The sequence below is a fragment of the Nomia melanderi genome, chromosome 2 (assembly GCF_051020985.1).
Source record: "Nomia melanderi isolate GNS246 chromosome 2, iyNomMela1, whole genome shotgun sequence".
Lineage (NCBI taxonomy): Eukaryota > Metazoa > Arthropoda > Insecta > Hymenoptera > Halictidae > Nomia > Nomia melanderi.
The window spans coordinates 25,474,383-25,494,675 of NC_135000.1; the positions used below are offsets into that span (position 1 = coordinate 25,474,383).

Here is a 20,293-nt window from a genome sequence, read left to right on the forward strand (position 1 = left end):
GTAATAGGGGTTGACAAAACTATCAGACGGTGGAAAATGGCCGGAGCAGAACGGCTCGGCGCTGCGCCCGCTAATTTCTCACTTCCTCATTAAAACCTCAACACACATTACGCCCCGGCCCAGGCCCTCGCTCTACTCAGCTCCCCGTAGATCGTAGATCTTCATCCTACCACGGGACGAGGATCTATCCGTTCTCTCCTCGTTTCGCTTTAACCCCGTTCACTGATTGCGGTCCGCTGCTCGACGAGCGTAAGAAAGATGGGACGTCTCGAAGGGACAGCCCATAAACCGTAGACTGTGTCCATTAATTTTCCGGTTCGGGAGGGTCCGTTGAATTCTGTTTATCGGTAAACAAGCGACGGAGAGTCTTGAACGTCTCGTTCGCATGAACCTACCGACTGCCAGCTAAACGTCAAGCAGCTACATTTTTCACGGATGTTTTCGGCCTCGGTGGTCCGCCACTTTACAAACACACTCGATGATCTGGAGTCGGTCTGGCGGACTTTCGCCGGAACTTGGAGCTACCGTCTACACGGTGCACTTGAGATCTCGTTCACGACGTTCCTAATTGTACTTCGAAACCAATTGCTTTCCCATGGATCCTCGACGCTGCACGCTTCGCTGTCGTGGTTGCCCAACGGCCGCGCGGACACGTGATATTTCGTACAAAAGGAATTCCAGAGGTATCGGTTCATCGCTATCGAGCCGTGAAATTAGCGGAAGTACCGTCCAAGCTGAACCACAGCCGGACGAACGGATGAAGGTACGATCATATGAAAATTAATATGGATGCGCGCTCGGAGGAGCGGCATACTAAATGTTGTATTGTAACGTACAATGCTAGCCAGAAGTTGGAATGAGTTTTCGATGAGCACACTTGGAACCTTCAAGTAAACTCAAACTAATGTTTGAATTTTTATTTATTGTTACCACTTAGTACACACAGCTGTGGATAAATGGTATTGCAGTGGTTTTCAAATAGAAACTGTTGAACTCTACAATTACCTCTTCATTTGGATCTTCAAGTTCTAAAAATTAGAATTACAGGAGTTGACTTGTAACCTCCGTTAAAAAAAATATCCTCAATCTCCTGCTGAAAGTCCACAAAGAAGCATTGCCATAACAGTCGTTAGCGTCGTTTAACGAACACCGAAAATTGCCCTCAAGAGAGGAAGCAGAGTGGACGAGACGAGACGCAGAAAGGACCCCTACAGTGGCCGGAAGGATATCCAGCAACGCGTGTCTCCAGGGTAGGAAACCGGACCCACAATTAATGCGACGAGAAAGGACACAATGCTGTCCGAGCCACTTAATTATCGCGTGCTTCCGAAAAACAGGCGATCGTGGCCATTAAGCCGCGAGCCCTTTCTCCAGTTTTGGCACGCAGCGATCGTTATATTCACCGTCATCGAGCGTGTGTAGCACGGTCCCGTAGCGCAGTGTTGCGTGTCCGCTGAAAAGCCTCGAATACCAGCAGGTCTGGCAACGTGAATTGCGCTTAAAGCGATTTCCTCCCTCACCTCGTTTCACGGTTCGTACGTTCCAGTATCGCGCGCGGCTAACGGTTAGCCGGCGAGCGACACAATTTAAGAGGAAGATGATCCACTTTTTGCTAATCACAACCCTAATTGCCTTCCCCTGTCAATTTCCACGGAGCTTGTCGTCGAATTAACTTCTTTCCACGTTCAACTAGTTTTCAACCGAATCGGTTGCTTCCTGATTAGAAGCCGAGCTAAACGAACAACGAAACATTAACGAATCTCGAAAATTTCTCCTCGCACAGTTACTAAAGAGCAGCCAACCATCTATAGCATACTTGGTCAGATACTTTATCCTGACAAGAGTCGCAAATCCTACACTCAGAATTTCGAAATTCGCAGACACATGTTTTAATTATAGAATATTTAAATCTCACTGTCTTTATTTCCATTTATAATTTGTTTCGAAATATACATTTGTATACATTAAAAGTACTTAAAGAACATTGTTCTCCTGTACTGGTAGCAGTTGCTGTATGTGTTCGTACCTTGGCCGCAAATCGTTGATTGCGTTAACAGTATGATGGCTTCAGACGATGATTTCGAACTCTTAAGAAATACTCGAAATAAAATCCGTAGAATCTTCTCGCCTTGACCAAAGAGAGTCGCAGTTCGGCCAAGTGTGCTCCCTACTCATATATCAATATGTAACCGACGTTCAATTTGTGTCGAATCGTTGTTTCATCGATTAACATCACAGTTACCTCTAACGCCACAACCGCGTCAATAAACCGGCATTCCATTGTCACGCTCGGTACCAAGAATCCCATTGTACCGGGAAGACCATAAATGTCAACGGTACACGCGCGGACACACAGTGTTGCGAGCCTGTGAACCGGCTGATTTCCCCGGTTTTCCGTCCGGACTTCCGGAACGGATCCGAAGGCGAGACAGAGAGGCCGACAGGGGCGGAAAGAGAGGAGCAAACGGAGAGAGCGAATCCGGAGTCGCACGGCAATTTGGCGACATCCGCCATAGGCCGCACTTGTACGCGATCCAATTTAAAGTCACGAAGCCGTACGAGCCCGGCCATTCTTTCATTCGTACGCGTAATACGTATACACGTTCATCCATTCATTGGGTACCTACGTACGCTCCAATAACGAAAGAGAGAGGATGCCGGCGAACGAAAACAAAAAAAGAGAGACGGCGAACGGGCGAACGGCGGCCGGAGTGCGACGGAAAGGGAGACGGTGGACCTGACTTTGTTTTTATTTGCCGTTTACCGTCTCTCTAGCGAGCCACCGAGCAGGGAGCCCCGGGGACGGCAGCGGAAGTACTTTCATTGTGCCAGGGGACCGGCGTCCCTTTATTTTCGTCTCCGACGATCGCGTACGTTAATAAACGTTCGACGATGCTCTCCCCGGCGAACTTGCTTTAAATTTGCGGCCCCGGCCGGCTACGCCGCGCCGCGAGAATTATCCCCGTCCTAAGTCACTAACCCGGACAGAGCCATCTGCAAGTCGATCCGCCCGGAAGTCACTTCTCGCCGATCGTTCGCCGGTTCCCAAACTAGATGAAGTGCGCTCCACTTCGACCGGCGAGTTTAATTTCAATTGAACCGGAGCTCTGCGCTCCTCTGCGCCGTGTTTCGGTGCAGTCGCATAAATTAACCGGCAGGGTTAAGACTCGCTTCCGGAAGCGAGCCGCTGCGGGGAACTCCTCGAAAGAGGAACCGCGTTTGTGGATCTTCGCGCGCAGTTAGGGGTTAGAGGTAAGCGTGTCTTGATGTCTTACCTGCTCGACCTTGCATCGCACTCCGCAACCCCCTTCCGAGCTCGAGTCGTCCGTTCGATTCTGAAAGCAATTCGAAGGTCGATTAATTTCGAATTCCCTCGAGTGGGGAACGTAGCAGGAAATTTATATGTTTTGTCAGTTTGATTCTTCTGACGTATATTTTAGAACTTTCCTGAACAGTCAAGGAGCTAAGTGCCGATCGGTGATCCAGCGTCACAACTGGTATTCAATTCCTTTCGTTAAGTTCCATGGTACCTTAATCGCAGACAAAATAATGGAAAACAGTTTTCTGTGTCAGCGTCGATCGCGATTCACGCCGCGCGACTTTCCCATTCATTTAAATTCACAAACGGACAGCTGTCGCTGCATTCCTGAATAAACATGACCTCCGGTGTAATTAGATGTACATAGAAACTAGCCGACTGCCGAAATTCCCATGCAGGTACGCATGGCTTCACACCCTCGTTGACGAATCGTTCGCCACCCTCGATCGTGGCTCTAGCCCGTCTCCTCGAAACTTCTCGCCCTCCCCCCCTGTTTCCAGGTTCTAACGATTTCCCTACGGTTCCGCTAAAAGCCGGACGCGCACCTGTGTACCGGAAGCGTGTAACGTACAGGTGCGATCGGTGTAACGAGTGCGTTATCCCGAAGCGATACCAGAAAAGCATTCGCCGCGATTATTCGGCGATTCATTCGCGACAGGCTAGGTACACCAGGGGTGTCAATTGAACCGGACGAAACAATTTACTATCTTTTAAAGCTGGCAAGCGATTCAATTTATTTTCTGCGGCCCCTTGCGCGCTACGCGTAACAGTTTACCCCCGTTCGAAGCACATTTTTTTCCAACAGCTTCGCTGGTCGAATAACGTTCGCGAGGAATCGCGAGGTCCGCGCGCGCTTCTGAGAACCGTTAGATTTGATTTACAGGTTCTCGTTAATGTTTCGATAATTCTACTTTCCGGAGTGTCGACGTTTACCCAGCGAATTCGGTTCCGCGCGAATAACGAATAAGGTGAATCAAGGTGTAACGAAGTAGCTAACTGTACGTTGACACGAAGGAAATTATACGCCAACGCTGCAGTGTGTTTTCCCGGGGATAACAGAGACCATGGACGAATGACGAGTTCCCCCGATAACGAAAGCCGCGGAGACGGTGCAATGTTTTCGCGACTATCGCCTCGCAGCCTGTATGTATCAATTTTACGATGAATTTTTTTCTTTCTTTCTCCGCTCTCCATTGTGGCAGCATCTCGTTGCGTGTTCCTTGCCTTCCAACACTCGATGCTCGTTTAACTTTGCACCCGATTAATCAAACCGTGCTGACTCTGCACGCGCCATGTGAAACGACGTACCCCTGCGACAATGCAATTGTCTGCAGCACAGTTTTCCCACTAATGGTACGTTCTCCACTAGAAAATAATTCTGCGTTGCACTTCTCTATTTTTCTCGGTTTTTCCGTTCGTAGCTGTAACTCCCTTAGCCGAGTGACTATAACGTAAACCGGGGTACCACGAATTTAGGAAAGTCTAAGATTTCAGGGTTAGTATTATAAGCCAGAGTACTAATACTTCAAGATTAATATTAAAAGCTAGAGTTCTAATATTTCAACGAAATGCTCCGAGTGTCGAAAACTATAAATCCAAATCAGTCTCGAGTGCCCATCTTCATCCGGCAATCTCGACGATAATACGACGGTATCTTCGTTAAGCCACACTTCCGAAGAAACGAAAATTACAGTGTCAGTCGATTTCGGACAGTCACTCCGTTTCATTGCGCCGACTCGAATCCCGCTTCCGTTCCCACTAAACGGAATCCGATGTTGCTCGGTGTTCTCGAGACGGAAATCGGCCGGCGAGGAACAGTTTTATCTACGGTAATCGTCTAATGTGTACCTGCTCGTCCTTCCGCACGTCCTTCCGTCATGTTCAACGTCTTCGCCACGCTCGAAAGCGTTCGCCAACTGTTGCGCCCAGCCGTATTAGCGCTCGCCGTGACGCTCATGATTGGGTCTAATGACCGGCCTCTGTCTTCCCTCCAATTCCACGCACGCAACGGCGGATTTTTATCGTCACCCCTTCTCAAGGTTTCCGCGCTTTATCGCGCCCAGATGCCAGTCACGTCGTCACCGATAGTTTCAATCAATCTTTCGACTTTTTAATTGCCAGTCCACCGATTGCACCGAGAAACAGTTACATAAAGTACTTACATGAAAATTGTTTACCGACTTCTGCGAGGGAAACGTGAACGAACCCCCACCGAACGCGCGGAACTTCTAGCAAGACGATTTCTTAGAGCAAAGGGTAGAAAATCCGTCAGTACACATTCAACCCTTTGCGGACGAATGTCGGCATTTCGAGACGAAATGTTCATGTTTCGAAGACTAAATCGCGAACGGATGATTTAATTACTCAAACAGTAAGAGCACGTAGCTTCTGTCTTTTCTATTATGTAAACGGTTGATATATAATTTATCTCCATCTGCTAAAGGTTGCTTCGATGTTTCATTTAAAAATTGACACACCTTAAAGATTCAAAGTTTCTCTATACCTAACTTCAAATATTTATAACGTCTTACGCTTCGCAGATACCAACTCTATTCATTATCACCCCTACACCTTCAAACCATGGAATATATATTCTAGTATATTCCACGTAAAGTCTACTCGAAAATAATTCAACCCGGAATCCTTTGACACCCTCAAAGCATTCGGGTGCAGCAGTGGTTCAAGTTGAAGGCAAAGGGTATCAGGTTCGCCCGTGCGGTCTGGAATCAGCCACGGTCGCACGGTGTTGAATATATACCGGACGGTGTCCACTGGGATGGAACATCTACCTTTGAAGTCAGAGGTTTGTCTTTGGCAAACACCTTAACGGTGTCCCGGCCACTCTCGTTGGCCGTTTAAAGCGCGACGCGACTCGACGGGTCCTGTCGGCCGCAAACATCTCGCGTCCGCCGACGAGCCGTACCAATTATTCTCGCGTTACGGGGCGAATTAAAAAGATACACATCACCCAGGTCGCGCGCGTCCGTTTGCATTCGTTAGCCCGTCAGGCGAACAGGAAGCGTTTTTCATCCGAGATCGCACCGCGCGGCTCTGGAAAAGCGATTCTTCGTCTTGGAAGCGTTGCGCAATCGTCCGCTGACTCTTCGAGGCCGAGCGAACGCGATTATACTAATAAGTGATTACCAATTTCAACGTGCCGCGATTCGACGACGTTTAACGAACGCCGTGCCGGCGTCGCCATTAGTTTCTCGGAAGGCTTTTTACGAACGAGGATCTCGTCGGGGCTGTCTAAACGGTCGGCCGGCCGTTCGGGCACACGCTGTCGCCAATTAATTTCGTTCATTACCTACGGGACCGCGGGATAAATTAAAAACAGCCGCCATCAGCTGCCACTCGTTACGAACTTCAGCCGCCCGCTGTACACCGCTGTCCCGTTTATTCTCCGCGTGCGCGTGTGCGCTCGACGTGCATGCCTTTTAATTGATCTGACGTCATGTAAAGGCGCCGAAACTCCGGTTCCCAGGATTTGTTTGCGGTTTCGACGGTTAAACTTCCTCGACGCGTTGCGAACGGAGCGCTCCGGCGACCGCCTTCGGCGGTCTGTCTTCGACGGTTATGAAGACACTTTAAATTCTGACGGATCGATCCACCAATTAATCCTGCCCCCGTATTATAACGCATCGTGAGAAGCGTCACCCGTTTCCCCCGTCTTTTCAAAACGAAATTCCCCCGAATCCTCGAAATTTTAATGGATGTGGGCTCCGCCCGTATGCGTGCCCATTCGACGCGCTCCTGCGAGCGCGCGGTTGGAACTCGATTTTCGAAAATACGCGGAGGGTTTCCCCCTGCCGAAGATCGTCCCGCGATAACTTCACCTGTATGGGGAATATTGAGAGATTCCCCGCTGAATAACGCATCGTGGAAACATCTCATTCACGTCGACTCCGCTGGCACCGGATAGATCCGATTCTACTGAAATCCGAGATAACGCGAATTTTTCCTTCAATCGTGTCAGAATTATCAAGTTTTCCTCGTGGCTCATTCAATCAACTATCACGAGGCGCCATCAATCATCGTTCGTCTCTGGGATCTGCGCTTCTTCCTTTCTGCGCATCTTTTTCGTTTCCCTCGTCGCGATTAACTTCGAAATAAAACCCTTCGTTAATCAGGATTCTTGGAAGCGTTGCGAACCGGTTTTGTATAAAACTAAATCAGACGTCGGATTCTTAAACACTGCAAAATAAGGAAACCACGTTTTCTATTATCGTTCGCGGAATTAAATCCTTCGATGGCAGTTTTCGATTTTAAATATGTAAACTCGATGTGCCTACTAGTAGGACGCTCATCCCCGAAGGGTTAATCGAGTCCCAATTCCAGCGACAATTGCCTGATTACGCGATTTCGTATCTGCCGGTTACTGACATTAATAATGGTATCGCGTAACCGTCCTGATTATCTGGCACGATGTAATTTCGCGTTCTGTCCGCTTGAGGTTTTAATTGCTAGTAATTTTCCTACGGTTGTTTTCAAACTCTTCTTCCCAATTCTTTCTGTACGATTGTTTGCTACGTCCGCGCGTTCGCCGTGACGCAAAACGAGACTCGAATCGCATTGGATCTCACGGTGTTTCCCTGGCGATTTCAAACTTCGCACGATTATCGATGCAGTTCGAGGTGAACCCGTAGCAAGTCACGAGGCACGCGTTGTAGGTGAGAGGATGTGGCCGGCAGGAAGTTCATTGTGTACGGCTACACATATAATATTGCACGTCGAACGATCCTGCGGATTCTACGTTGTTTCGTGCCCACCGTGGCTGGAATTCTCGCAGATTCCCTCGGCAGAATCGAATCCCAGCGAGGTGTACGTTACATCCTCTTATACTGGCCTACAATCTCCGATACCTGGATAACTTCCAGACAAAAATTTCTTCCTCATTTTTCCTATAATTTATTTATCAAAACTACATTCATCTTTATCATTAATAGACTGCAAAACTTTACAAAATGAAGATATTAATCCTTACTCGAAAGTTTTTCGCTAGAAATATTTAGTTTCCCGATGAGATGTAGACGATATTCTTTGACATTCTCTTTGGAAGTAACTAATAAGAAAGTATACACAAAATTAAGGAATAAAGCCATTTCATTTCAATATTTCATATGTTAACACATTCTACAAAGCTTAATACTACGAGACTTCATAATTTTGCTATATCAATGGTGACTCAGAATTTCTCGAATGCGAAGGGTTAAAAGCATACCAAGGAATAAAACAAATTCGATTAAAAATTTTCCATATTCAGAACAAACTAAGCCCAGTTCTATTCTTCGAGTTTCAACTTTATTTCCAGATTATTCCGCGCAAGTCGGCCGCGTCCGCGAACGAAATCGTATGTAGGTTAACGCGTGGGAGGGGATCCATTACACGCGGCGTTTAAGTAATTATTTTCCAATTAAAGTGAAAAACTCAACGGCGTCGACGAAATTGAGGAATTCCAGCTAGACTCCGCTAACTGCGGAAGCGACGGGCGGGCTGCGCAGCTAATTGGCGCGCTTGCAGCGACGCGCGGCTAGGCCTGCCCATTCTTTTTGCGTATTAATAACAATAACGTCTCTATCGAGGCAATGCTCGTTAGATCGTTTAATGCCAAAGTACGATAAATTATCGCCAGGGTCGAATTCGTGAAGCAGCCCCGGAGCCGAGTTTAGAAAGCTCACGATCGCGATTATGCAAGCGTAGTAAGGTCATCCTAGGCATCACCTCGAGATACGATAACCGGACTACACTGTTACTCGTGTTTAGTAAATAACGCGGGCGCCATTCCAGCTCGCCGCGAACACCAATTTCACATTATAAATCGACCCGTGCGCCTCCGGGTTTTCCCGGTTTTCGCCGCTTATCTGGACCACGGTTCGACGCTTCGTCAAACTGCTTGTCAGCCTCGGGAATTTCGAAATCGTGGAGCGTGAAAAAGAACCTAGAAATGGTTGGAAGGTTCTTAGGGGGAAGATAAGCGAGCGGGACGTTGATTTCTGGACCGAGCGTCCCTTTATCTGACCCCTGGATAATTAAAATGCATCGAGGGTAGCCTATCCCCTCTCAATAAACAACGGACAAAGCTCGCTGCTCCGATGAAAATTGGAATAATTGATTTCCTAGATTCCGTCGTTATCTGAAGTTTCCACGACAGTTCGAGAATTCGATTGGAACGACAAAAAAACACCGGATCCCAGTGGCGCGTGTGAAGAACCGCTACGCAAGAAACTCGTAATCTGTGTCTTCGGCAATTGGCGTGAACGAAATTGCTACCAATTATCAATTGGACTCTCCACGAAAGGATCGGTTTAATCATTTCTCCAGACCGCCTTTTGTTCCGTTCATCTGTCCTGATGCATCCTTTCAGTCTGTTCATTCACCGTTCGTGAGAGCCGAAGGAAGAGCAGCAAAAAATAAAGCATTGGCGAACTTCTAAACGGTCCTTTCAAGTGACGCCGAACGGCGTTGTTGAATGAACTAATTGTAAACCGGGGACATCACTGGACGCCGCAAAGGTTCGTCTTTTTTCTAATGGAAACGCTTGAAAACGAGAAGCAACAAAAAGGAGAAAAAAAAAATGATTAGAGGCTCCTGTATCCGTTACAGCTCCTCTCGTTCATCCTCGAGACCATGCTTATGGACTGCGATGATGCGCCGTCGTGTAGTTAAGTTAATTAATGAATGGTACAGTCGGGATGGAGAGTGGACTTAAATTGATACGTCCTTCGTGCGGAGCCATTTTTGTGCCGCTCGCCCCGGCTACGCTTCTCCGTGAGCGCTTCTCGCGATTCCAGCCCGAATCGCGGTGGCCTTTTTTCTCCTCTCCTCTTTTCACCGAGGGATCATTACATCATCCATCGGATAAGATATCGCTGGACCAGATCGACCGGAGTATTTATATCGTCGGCCACCGAAACTCCGACGACGACAAAAAAAAAAAAAGAAGATCGTTGCGCGTCGCGGGAATGACAAATGGAGCTCAGATAGCCGGGGGCACAAATTGAAACAACAAACGAAACTTTTTTAATCGTTACCTCTCGCCGGGAGGAGAGGCTATCGAACGGCTGCTCGCGCGATCATCGCGAACGCATCCCGATCCGTTTCGGTTTCACGTGAACCACGCGGCAGCGTTGACCTCTTCCCCGGAGAAGGGAATCGCGGCGATAAGCAAATTTTCCGACGATTGCGATTATTTATTGCTGTAAACAGTGCGGAGTTCGTGTTCGCCCATACGAGGAAAACACGTCACGGTAAAAATGGCACGCATTTCACGGGCAATTTAGCGACCGGCTCGCGTCTCGACGCTCTTTTTCAAACTGCTCCGCGGCCTATACGCAATAATCTCGGTGACATTTATCTGTTGCCACTTTCATAACACGAGGGTCTAATAACAACGCGGCTAATCGTGAACAATTGATAAAACCCGACGAAAACGCCCGGCGATAAAAACGCCTCGAATTTATAGATCTGTTTGGCGCGAGTCGAAATTCTTGGTTATCTGTTTCGTTACCGAACGTCTGGCATTCGTACGTCCGTAACCTGTCACCTTGTTAACTCCGCCGAATACCCCGAGTCGTTTGTTGCTTTATTTCACCCGAGATGTGCCATTTTTCGAGGATAATTACCGATCACGTGCATTCCGAACGCGGAACGTTTACTGCGTGTTTATGAAACGCGTAGAAATTATCTATCGGTAGACAGAGGAAGACAATTCTCAAGCTGTATAGTAAATATCTTTAACATTCGGGTGCCGTTTCAGTGGAATCTTCATATTTATATTTCGATACAAACTTTCTGCTGTTTCAACGACTTCTTCGAGTGTCCACTTCGATGTATTAAAGGAACAATTACCTGATTCAAGTCGAGATCGGGGCATCTCGATGCGCATTCCTCTTGCAGGTTGGCAGGAGCAGCCCGATCCTCGAAGTCTTCTGGCAGGAGCGCCAAGACGCTTCCCGCCAACGCCAGCACCTTCAGGAACACACATAGTCCACCCGTTGCTAACATAATATCCACAACCCCCCCGGAACCAGCCCTCGATCACCCTCCACGGAATTTTTGCGGGAAGTATCTAACTGTCGACCGTCATTGTTCTCTCGGTCCTGACAGCCTCCGCGACGTTAACATAGACTTCAGAGCACAAACTCGGCTTCCCTCTTCCACATTCTTCTCGTCGGTCCTCGAGCCGGAGGATTTCGACCCGTTCGTTACTGTCCTTCGCGGGAAACAACGTCCTCGGATCACAGCCACCCGCAAAATCGCACACTAAAACGATCACATCAACGGTCAGACGACTAGATTGCCTTCTTCCGTCGAGTATCACAAGGAGACACTTCTTAAGGAAGACTCGACGCGATCTTTAAAAACGAATACGGAAATGCTTCTCATCGAAGATCCTGAATTTTCTGAATATACTGCTTTGTACTGTATCTTTTTATTACTCTTGCTCGCTGAAAACGTTGAACCTTCGATCTTCAGTTCTGATCGTCCAGTTACAAATTCACACCCTCCAAGGATTCCTTATTGACAATATTACACTGGCGTTGTTCGACGCCTCTTCACCCGATTGTCACTAACGTAATCCACAAAGGCAAAAGTATCGGAAATCGAGGAAAACCCCAGTCCACCACTTTCCTCGTTTACGCGGACGAACGTCAATCACGGAAAACTGTTCACTGGTTCCTTCCTGCGCGCAGGGCGGAAGGGAGAGAATTCGAAAAATTGTTTCGAGTCACCTGTGACGTTTGAGTCACGAGGCTCACGCAGCAATGGCCCGGCGTGGTTGTTGTTAATGTCTGGCAAGCATAAGAGCAACTGACTCCGAGTAGCCACTAGAGAGTCAACTATCCCCCACCAGCGGCACCCTTATCTGTTGCACTCTGCTTGACCAATTCTCTACGGTGGTGGTAGGTGCTCTCGGAGCGGTGCACGTGAGCCTCGCCGCGCCTGTAACCGGCCGAAGACGAACAGAAGGGAGGAACGATCCGAACCTTCTGTTCGTGCAGGTCCGGCCGACAGTTGGTCAATTGGCAGATTGACCTGTTCTTACTATCCTCGTAAACTTTCATTCATACATTCGCACGTGCCGTTTGAACCGACTGTCCACGTTGCCGGCATTGTTCAAACGGCCACGGATCGCGTCGCTAAAGAAAGGGACCGTTCAGACATGGGGAAATACCTTTTGCGAAAAATGTAATTCGTCGGGACGTCTTTGAGGACTCGTAACCCCTTCGCTTCGGAAGTCGAGGTACGCTCAGTATTTCATTCTAGTTGCATGAACACCATCTGAACGTCCACAATTCCAAATTCATATTAACCGAATACTTCATTCGTAACTATAATTCCAATCGAGTGTATCGAGTACTTGAATTATGAAATACGTTGCTTACTCTAAAGATATAGAGGTACGAATTAATAATATGGTTAACGTTCTCTGTTTGTTCAGAAGGGAAAGACATTAACTTTAAAACGGTTCATTTCAAAAATTTTATTTTCATCAGATACACGCAATGGCAATTTTTACAACGAATGTATTTTAACTGTCCAAGTCAAAAGAGTTGATTCTAAACGTTCAAATTTCTGTATATAAAAACGTACAATAAACGTCGAGACGAAGCGCAAACTGAATTCGAATTACACCTCGGCTGAAGAACACTTCGTTAAGTCAACCACCCTCTTCTCCCGCGTTAGGCCCGAGCCGCACAATACGGTCGGATGGCACAAAGCAAATTCATAGGCCAGCTTCGAACAAATACTTCCCATATTGACGCTTCGGCGAAGAGCCGCATCGTCTCTAAAAATTTCTGTACACACGCATCATTTTGACACCCTCCGAGAACGGACGTGGCTCTGTTGACAGTGCGGCCGAAAAGGGATGCCAATGTCAACTCGGGACAGGTTCCCTCTTCTCCGAGTGAAGGCGATCCGAATTTTCCGCTAATTACTTGGACCATGTGGATTCCCCGGCGAACAGAGTCGCAGTTCTGTTCGCCCGAAAGGGTTCTCCGATTCTTTTTAACGGCGGCCGAGTTAACAGGATGACTCATTTGGGCAGATTAAATCTGCGGAGGACAAGAGGCGATCGCCATTATTCGTGGCACCATTGTCAGCCGCGGAGCCACGCTTCGGCTCATTCTTCCCGATGACCCGAACTGAATCCATTCTTCGACGGCACGCATATCTATCGGATCGATGGGGAGCAGCGTTTTACCTTCGCGCTAGCAGCCCCTCCTCGGAGCGGTTATTCTACCATCCATCACACGCGGGAGCAGACGGACGCCGATCGACGGAGATAACGACGTAAACACCGTACGATTTGAAAATAAAATTTTACTCTTCCCTGAACTCGGTCCCGCCGCGCGGAACGACAGCCGCAGCACGCTGTTCTTCGCCCGGCCAGCAAGAAGCTGCTGGAATTCTTAACGTAGGTACGTCACGTATCTAGCACGGACGAGTGCTATAATCCTGCCACGCGTTTAAAAGATTATTACCCTCTTTTTGCGCTGAGCTGAACTGATGGAAGAACATTGGCACTAGACTGTTAGCGCGAGTTTAAACTTGGAGGATTGAAGGATGAAGGATAAATATGATTTAACGCATTGAATTCTGCACGAAATGAAAATAATCGAATATCAAGTTATGTAATTGAATTGCGTTATTACAGGTTTATCTTGTCGAACGTCGCTGCATGTTACTTGTAATATAGAAGAGTTTTCAAATAATCATCGTTCAATGGAATGAAGTGTAGTAATTCGATTTGAGGTCACCGACGCGTCGAAGGCGACGTTAATTGTTAATGACAGTGAAAGCTGAAATCGGTAGGCTCGGAGAATCTACCGTTAAGAGACCGTGGCTGCGACGATAGCGTAACGTGCATGCGCGAAAAGGAACTCGAGTTGAGGCTGTCTTATTGTCGCATTTAAGGATCGCATTTTCTAATCTGGCCGGGCACGGTGCCGCCTCCACGCAGAAAAAGCGAAGATCAATCGATTAACGCGTCGGCGGTGCGAGCAGGCGAATTCAGTACGGCTTGTTATGAAACGACAGCGATCTGTGGCACGTTAGTTCCAACCTCAATGGCGGTTACAGGTTACCTAGGGCTTCCTGCGGAAATGGCCAATATACTCCTCCGACCTCCAACTCACTCAGTCACTCGCTCACTCGGATCACTCCTGTTTGGTGTACCCCGTACCCATATGATCGCCCTGCCGCTCGACACGTACTCGTTACGGGTCATCATCGTGATCTATGCGCCTACAACAAACGTTACATCCTTAATCTGTCCTAGCCGGCTAATTCTACGCTCGTGCTGGACGAGAAAGTTGACATTATTCTCTATCTGGCCGCGGACCGGGCCTATTTCGCGCACCGATTAGAGCTAGTTTATCCTCGACACGTCGGAGACGCTCGGTTACCGTGATTTTTCGTGCTCGCGAATTAGCTGTTATTAAGCATTTACTATCCTTCGTCTAGCATAGATCTAAACGGGAGAAAGTTCAGAGGTTGATCAAACGATGGTGCACTTGAGACTGGGATAGTCTTTCAAATTTAAAGGAATATTTCTTCTTTTATGAGAACGTAAGATTAATGGTTCGACGATAGATCTTAGTAGAAGTTCGTTCAACCCCATAGATGAGAATTAGTTTGATCAACGATGCGTAGGGGGGCTGATGGAAGACGGGGATCTGAATTAATCATTTTGTTACGTTTACGAATTTCTAGATTAACTAGGAAAACGATGTTTCAAAGTACAATAATACACTGAATCGAATTAACGCGTGCTCGTGATTTGTCGTTTGTTTTGCATACAACGTAATCAATTGACAAAGGGAGGTTCTTTTTCTATAAGACGTCTAGACGGATAGTACAGGGGCTTACCCTGCTTTACACGATACAGCAACAATTCGGCTCTATTAGGCCAATAAAGTGTATCAAAGAGGAGGAATGCGCCCTGCGTCAATCGTAAATGTAATGTCGGTTTGTCCGTCCGTGTACGGCGATCGGATATGCGGGGTGCGGGTGGACGGTTAATTTAGATGGAAACGTACGCTGGAAGAGGGCCGAAGGAGCGATTATAATAAGAAGAAATATCTTCATCTTTAGGGAAAAGGGAAAACCAACTTATTAACATTGTTTCACAATTTTCAAATAATAGGAACATGTGGAATGGGTATAATATTTTGAAAGCGTGTACATATTTATCTATATGATTTTGTTTTGTATTATCGAGAAATGCACTTCTTTTTAGTATACTTTAAGAAAACAAGTATTGCGAGTGAAAACAATTATCCGTAATTAATAAAATGTACAAGTGTTCGAAGAACAAAGTTCACCTTGAATTATAGTTTTCTGCATTTCTTGATAATTGTTATCATTATCAGCTAATTACAACTCAATTGCTCTTCTAACACTTAAACGAGTACAATACCCGTTTATTAATTTAAAAGCTTCTTAACACGAGTTTATTAACGCCTTTTCTGATTCCAATTTATATATACAAGTATTTTTTTTTGGTAAAGTAATATTAGTAACAATAAGATCAATCTCATTTTCTGACGTATTTCTGAATAAGCATAAAATATAAGAAGGTCAGTGTACCCTTTAAATTCGTAATATAAATAAATATTTGCAATATGATTTCCATTATTGTTACGTCTCTGTATTACGTATTTATTTTATTTATTTAAATTGGACAAATAGCATTACAGTATCTATTAATCAATCATAGAATTAATAATACCTAGATTGGATGTTATCGTTGTATTTTGCCACCAGAGGACGCTACCTCCTGATCAAGTTATACGGTTTTACGCAAAAGGATAATTTTAAACTATATGTAAGTTTTGTTTTTAAACAAATTTATACCTTAGTTTGATACGAAGGTAGCATTAAATGAATGTATACGTATTAAAATTATAATTATATTAATAATATTTAAAATCACAGAAACCTGCATATAAATGACCGCATGCTCTAAGAATTTATTCGCTTGATTCAAAATGGCAGACAGTGGCAAAGATTCCGATATTGGACTGGATAAAGAGAAAAAGTCGTATGCCGGAATACCGGAGGCTGACTTTGTAGTAAGTATAACGTTGAAATTAAGAATCTTCGTTACTTTTTATTTGATGTATTTTATACATTCAAATTTCATTTTGCTACGAGGTATGTTTTTAACGGATCAGTGAATATAATTTCTTTTAAAAAGAAAAAAGGAATCAATACCAATATCCTTGTTAATCGTTACATTTTGTAAAGATTTTGAACACTTTATAAAATAATTTGAATATACACTTTCACAATGCAAACCTTATATGGTCATAAAGGGAATAGACCCCATGACATTCAAATTCTCTGTAACTGAAATGTATTCTATTATACGTAATTTTTTTTACAATTAGGACGATGTCGACGCTTTCATGGCAGAACCTGGAAATAAATCAGCAGACAAAGTACTCCAGATGCTGGATGAGAATAATGGCAAATATAAATTCATGGAATACAACTTGATTCACAAAAGGAGGCGGTTGCAAGCAAAGATCGTAGATTTAGAGAAATCATTGGAAATGATTAAAAAGTTACAATCAGAGAGCACCAATAACAAAGATATAGAAACTCACTTCCTTTTATCAGAACAAGTTTTCGCAAAAGCTCTTATTCCACCTACCGACAAAGTATGTTTATGGCTAGGAGCTAATGTTATGTTAGAGTATACACTTGATGAAGCACAAGAAATGTTGAAAAAAAATATTGAAACAGCAACGAAAAACATGGGTTATGTACAGCATGATTTAGATTTCCTAAAAGATCAAGTTACAATGACAGAAGTGAACATAGCACGCATTCATAATTGGGAAGTTAAACGTAAACAAGCAGCTGCAGGCAAAGCAACATGAAATCTATTTTTTAATGAATTTATTTGCACACAATAATTGCCTAAAACCTAAAAAGTAATTATATTAAAATCGTGAAAGCATTTGTATCTCATCTTTGAATATTTATAATTTTGTAACATTTCTTTTTATTGTAGGTTACTTACTTTATCAAGAAAAACGCCTGTGAATGAGAAGTGCTGTCGGAAAATGTCAATGGAATAAAGGATTAAAATATGTTTAGGTTATAAGCTAGATATACCAATGTTTATGTATATTGTCATAAATACATCTGAATTCTAACTTAACGTGTTGTTTCATGTACTTACAATAAAGTCTCTTATCATATCTATATGATATTAAACTTAACAAGTTTTGATACTTCTGCAAAAAAAATATACACAAGTTGTATAAAGTAAAAAAAAAAAACAATACATAACACTCATCATAAAAATATTATATGAAATAAAACTTTAGTTCAGTGATTACTTTCTATTTTATCATATCCTGCTTTCGTACTGTAACTATTAACTATGTCTTATGTTTTTAGATACATTTAAATTTGTTATAGAATAAATACGAAAATTATCAGTCATAGCTTTGCAAACATGATTAAGAAATAGACATACGACTAATGGAATGTGTAAAACAAAACTTAATTTATCTTATGCTTCAAAATGTTCTCGAGTTCATTGCTATTTCTATTGTAAGGCACATAGTCTGTCTAACTTCCCACGGAAGTCATTGTCAGTGTCACATATATTGTAGGTATAATATAATATGTGGTTATTATTATTCTACATCTTCAGCTGCTTCATACTTCAGCAATTTGGCCTTTAATTCAACAATCTTAGCTTTCGCTTCTTCTAATTCCTTTCTTAATGATTCCATTTCTAAGTCAGTTTCTGTGATACCTCCAATGTTTTGGCGGACAAATCTATTACATAATTAAGGAACTATTGTTCACAAAACGTATATTATCAATGAAGTACCTGCTATTATTCTTCAATTAATTTTTGTGTTATAACAAAAGGATACTCTAAAGCATCATCAGGTTTCTCAGGTTCTTCATACAAAGATACAAGTACCTTTGTAAGCGCATCCAAAACACCTGCCCTTTCAAGATACTTTCGAAATTCTTCTCTTTTGGTATCAGGAGGCTAAAATTAGAAGCACAGATATACAACCATGAGAAAATGTTACATTTTTTTAGTAAGAATAAAAAATGTATGGTACACATTGATACATATAAATTGTATGTACATTTTTATGAACTTTTCACACATTACAAGGAAATTGTAATATGAATATTATTAAAGAAGTCATTATGATAGCAGTTTAAATGAATCTGCAACTGATTTATTTGCTTCGTACACTAACGTAAATTTCCAAATTTTAAGTAAAAATACAGTTACCTTCACGTTAGACATCTTTAATGCAAGTTATAACGAAACAATTATTTTATCACGATTATCTAACAGTTGTACTCTATCAAATAGTCTAAATAAATTTTAGGAACACGTGTTTCTCGAACTATACGATGGTATAAATAAGTAACGAAGCACGCTGAGAACAAAAGCTATATCACATATGCGATTTTCAAAACAAAGCATATTCAATGCTTTTATTGAACGAAAAATTTATTTACCATTATGTTATACAGGTTTAGTGTACGGCGTCTTCTTGAGTTTGCTTTCTCTCACCAGGAGTTCTTCAGCCCTTGTGTTACCCAAATGTCACGATAGTTTCTTTCGATTGACAACAACTCACTCAGTCAAAAAAGACTCCCGCCTTAGCTACAGACCGACACCATCTTGAATGTTTACATACCACAATAAATCTGAAATGATTAAAGGTCATTTTATTTCGTTATACAAAATAAAGAAAAATAAGATAAATTTATATTAACTTTTAATATAAGCATATTAAAGCACTATTTATTACGTTATTTATTAGAAAATTAGCTAAAATTGATTATACTGAATTATTCATGAATGCAGTATATCGTGGCATTGATAATACAAAATGGCAGACTCTTGTCTACAGAATATTTTTTTCTTGTAAACGTCAGCAAAGAAAAAGTCAATAAGAAGTGATTGTTGAATATTTTTAGTAAGCCTTGTTGGAATGTTTCTTGAAAAAAAAGAGCTTTTTGTGCAATTCGTATTGACTGGTGCTATAGGTCTTTGTTCGTCCATTGGTGATCAAGGTTTAAGATATGGAAAGACTGCTGCATCACGCGCAATATTTGACAATATTACTCATGCGATCGTCGGTGGTCTCATTTGGGCAGTTATTTTAACTTTGTTAAAAAGGCCTCTTACGCAAAATTTTCGTAGCATTATCTGGTGCACCGTTTTATCATCTCTTATTGATATAGACCACTTTATTGCAGCATGGAGCTGGAAGTTAAGCGTATGTATTACTATCATTATAAAACACCATACCGATAAAAATATATTCTTTTTTACAATACACAAATAATTCGACTTTGTATTATTTCTTTTAGGATGCCACGCACTTGGAAAAACGACCATTTATGCATTGTACAACACTTCCCATTATAATCTGGCTCATACTTAATTATTACTCGAGCGCGTATAATCATCCACAACTAAGCCATGTCTCCTGGATGATTTTAGCAAGCTTCTTAAGCCATCACATACGTGATGGCACACGAAGGGGATTATGGTTTTGTCCTATAGGTTCTACACAACCTATTCCTTACTACTTATATTTAAGTATGTCTATGATGCTTCCTTACGTGTTGCAGTGGTTGATGATACCAAGTGATTATGACTTCAAGGCATACAATAATGTGACATTGAACCATATGGTGTAAATATTATAAAAACATGTCACTCTATATGTACATATATATAAAACTTCATTAATACAAACTTTAATCTAGTTTTGCTACTAGAAAGGATTACAATGCGTAGCATGTATTTTATACAACATTTGTATTTTTATAAAAACATCAGACTGCTATTGTGATTATTATCGGTTAACTAAAGAGTTTAAAAAAAGATATATTAAACGAACTTGTTATTTATTATGTATTTTTATAAATTTTCAAAATATAAATCATAAATCAGCAACCTTT

At 43.4% G+C, this 20,293-nt stretch overlaps 4 protein-coding genes across 10 annotated transcripts in view; 2 read left to right on the forward strand and 2 right to left on the reverse strand.

Annotated features, from left to right (window-relative positions):
• sev (receptor protein-tyrosine kinase sevenless) overlaps window positions 1-12,160 on the reverse strand; it is a 28,249-nt gene extending 16,089 nt beyond the window's left edge. For all 5 annotated transcript variants that reach the window (XM_076365162.1, XM_076365161.1, XM_076365160.1 and 2 more), the window contains exons 1-2: window positions 11,168-12,160; window positions 3,276-3,335 (exon numbers count right to left, since the gene is read on the reverse strand). In XM_076365162.1, the coding sequence (XP_076221277.1) occupies window positions 3,276-3,335; window positions 11,168-11,323 (216 nt within the window). In that variant the 5' untranslated portion in view covers window positions 11,324-12,160. The remainder of the gene's footprint in view (window positions 1-3,275; window positions 3,336-11,167) is intronic.
• A 3,912-nt stretch (window positions 12,161-16,072) lies between these two features.
• On the forward strand, window positions 16,073-17,495 carry mgr (prefoldin subunit mgr). Its single transcript, XM_031990951.2, has 4 exons — window positions 16,073-16,151; window positions 16,262-16,398; window positions 16,717-17,265; window positions 17,346-17,495. Exons 2-3 carry the CDS (start codon window positions 16,315-16,317, stop codon window positions 17,209-17,211), a joined length of 579 nt encoding a protein of 192 aa, XP_031846811.1. The 5' UTR covers window positions 16,073-16,151; window positions 16,262-16,314; the 3' UTR covers window positions 17,212-17,265; window positions 17,346-17,495.
• LOC116433183 (c-Myc-binding protein) lies at window positions 17,401-19,576 on the reverse strand. Of its 3 annotated transcripts, none has more exons than XM_076365164.1 (4): window positions 19,512-19,576; window positions 18,836-19,027; window positions 18,226-18,347; window positions 17,401-18,124 (listed from the first exon to the last, which is right to left on the reverse strand). In XM_076365164.1, exons 2-4 carry the CDS (start codon window positions 18,836-18,838, stop codon window positions 17,980-17,982), a joined length of 270 nt encoding a protein of 89 aa, XP_076221279.1. In that variant the 5' UTR covers window positions 18,839-19,027; window positions 19,512-19,576; the 3' UTR covers window positions 17,401-17,979. The 3 variants fall into 3 exon arrangements, with proteins under 3 accessions (XP_076221279.1, XP_031846845.1, XP_031846843.1); XM_031990985.2 differs by lacking the exon at window positions 19,512-19,576 and adding an exon at window positions 19,097-19,213; XM_031990983.2 differs by lacking the exons at window positions 18,836-19,027; window positions 19,512-19,576 and adding an exon at window positions 18,603-18,775.
• On the forward strand, window positions 19,315-20,287 carry LOC116433182 (transmembrane protein 267). The gene is made up of 2 exons (XM_031990982.2): window positions 19,315-19,602; window positions 19,697-20,287. Exons 1-2 carry the CDS (start codon window positions 19,315-19,317, stop codon window positions 20,027-20,029), a joined length of 621 nt encoding a protein of 206 aa, XP_031846842.1. The 3' UTR covers window positions 20,030-20,287.
• The last annotated feature ends 6 nt before the right edge of the window (window positions 20,288-20,293 follow it).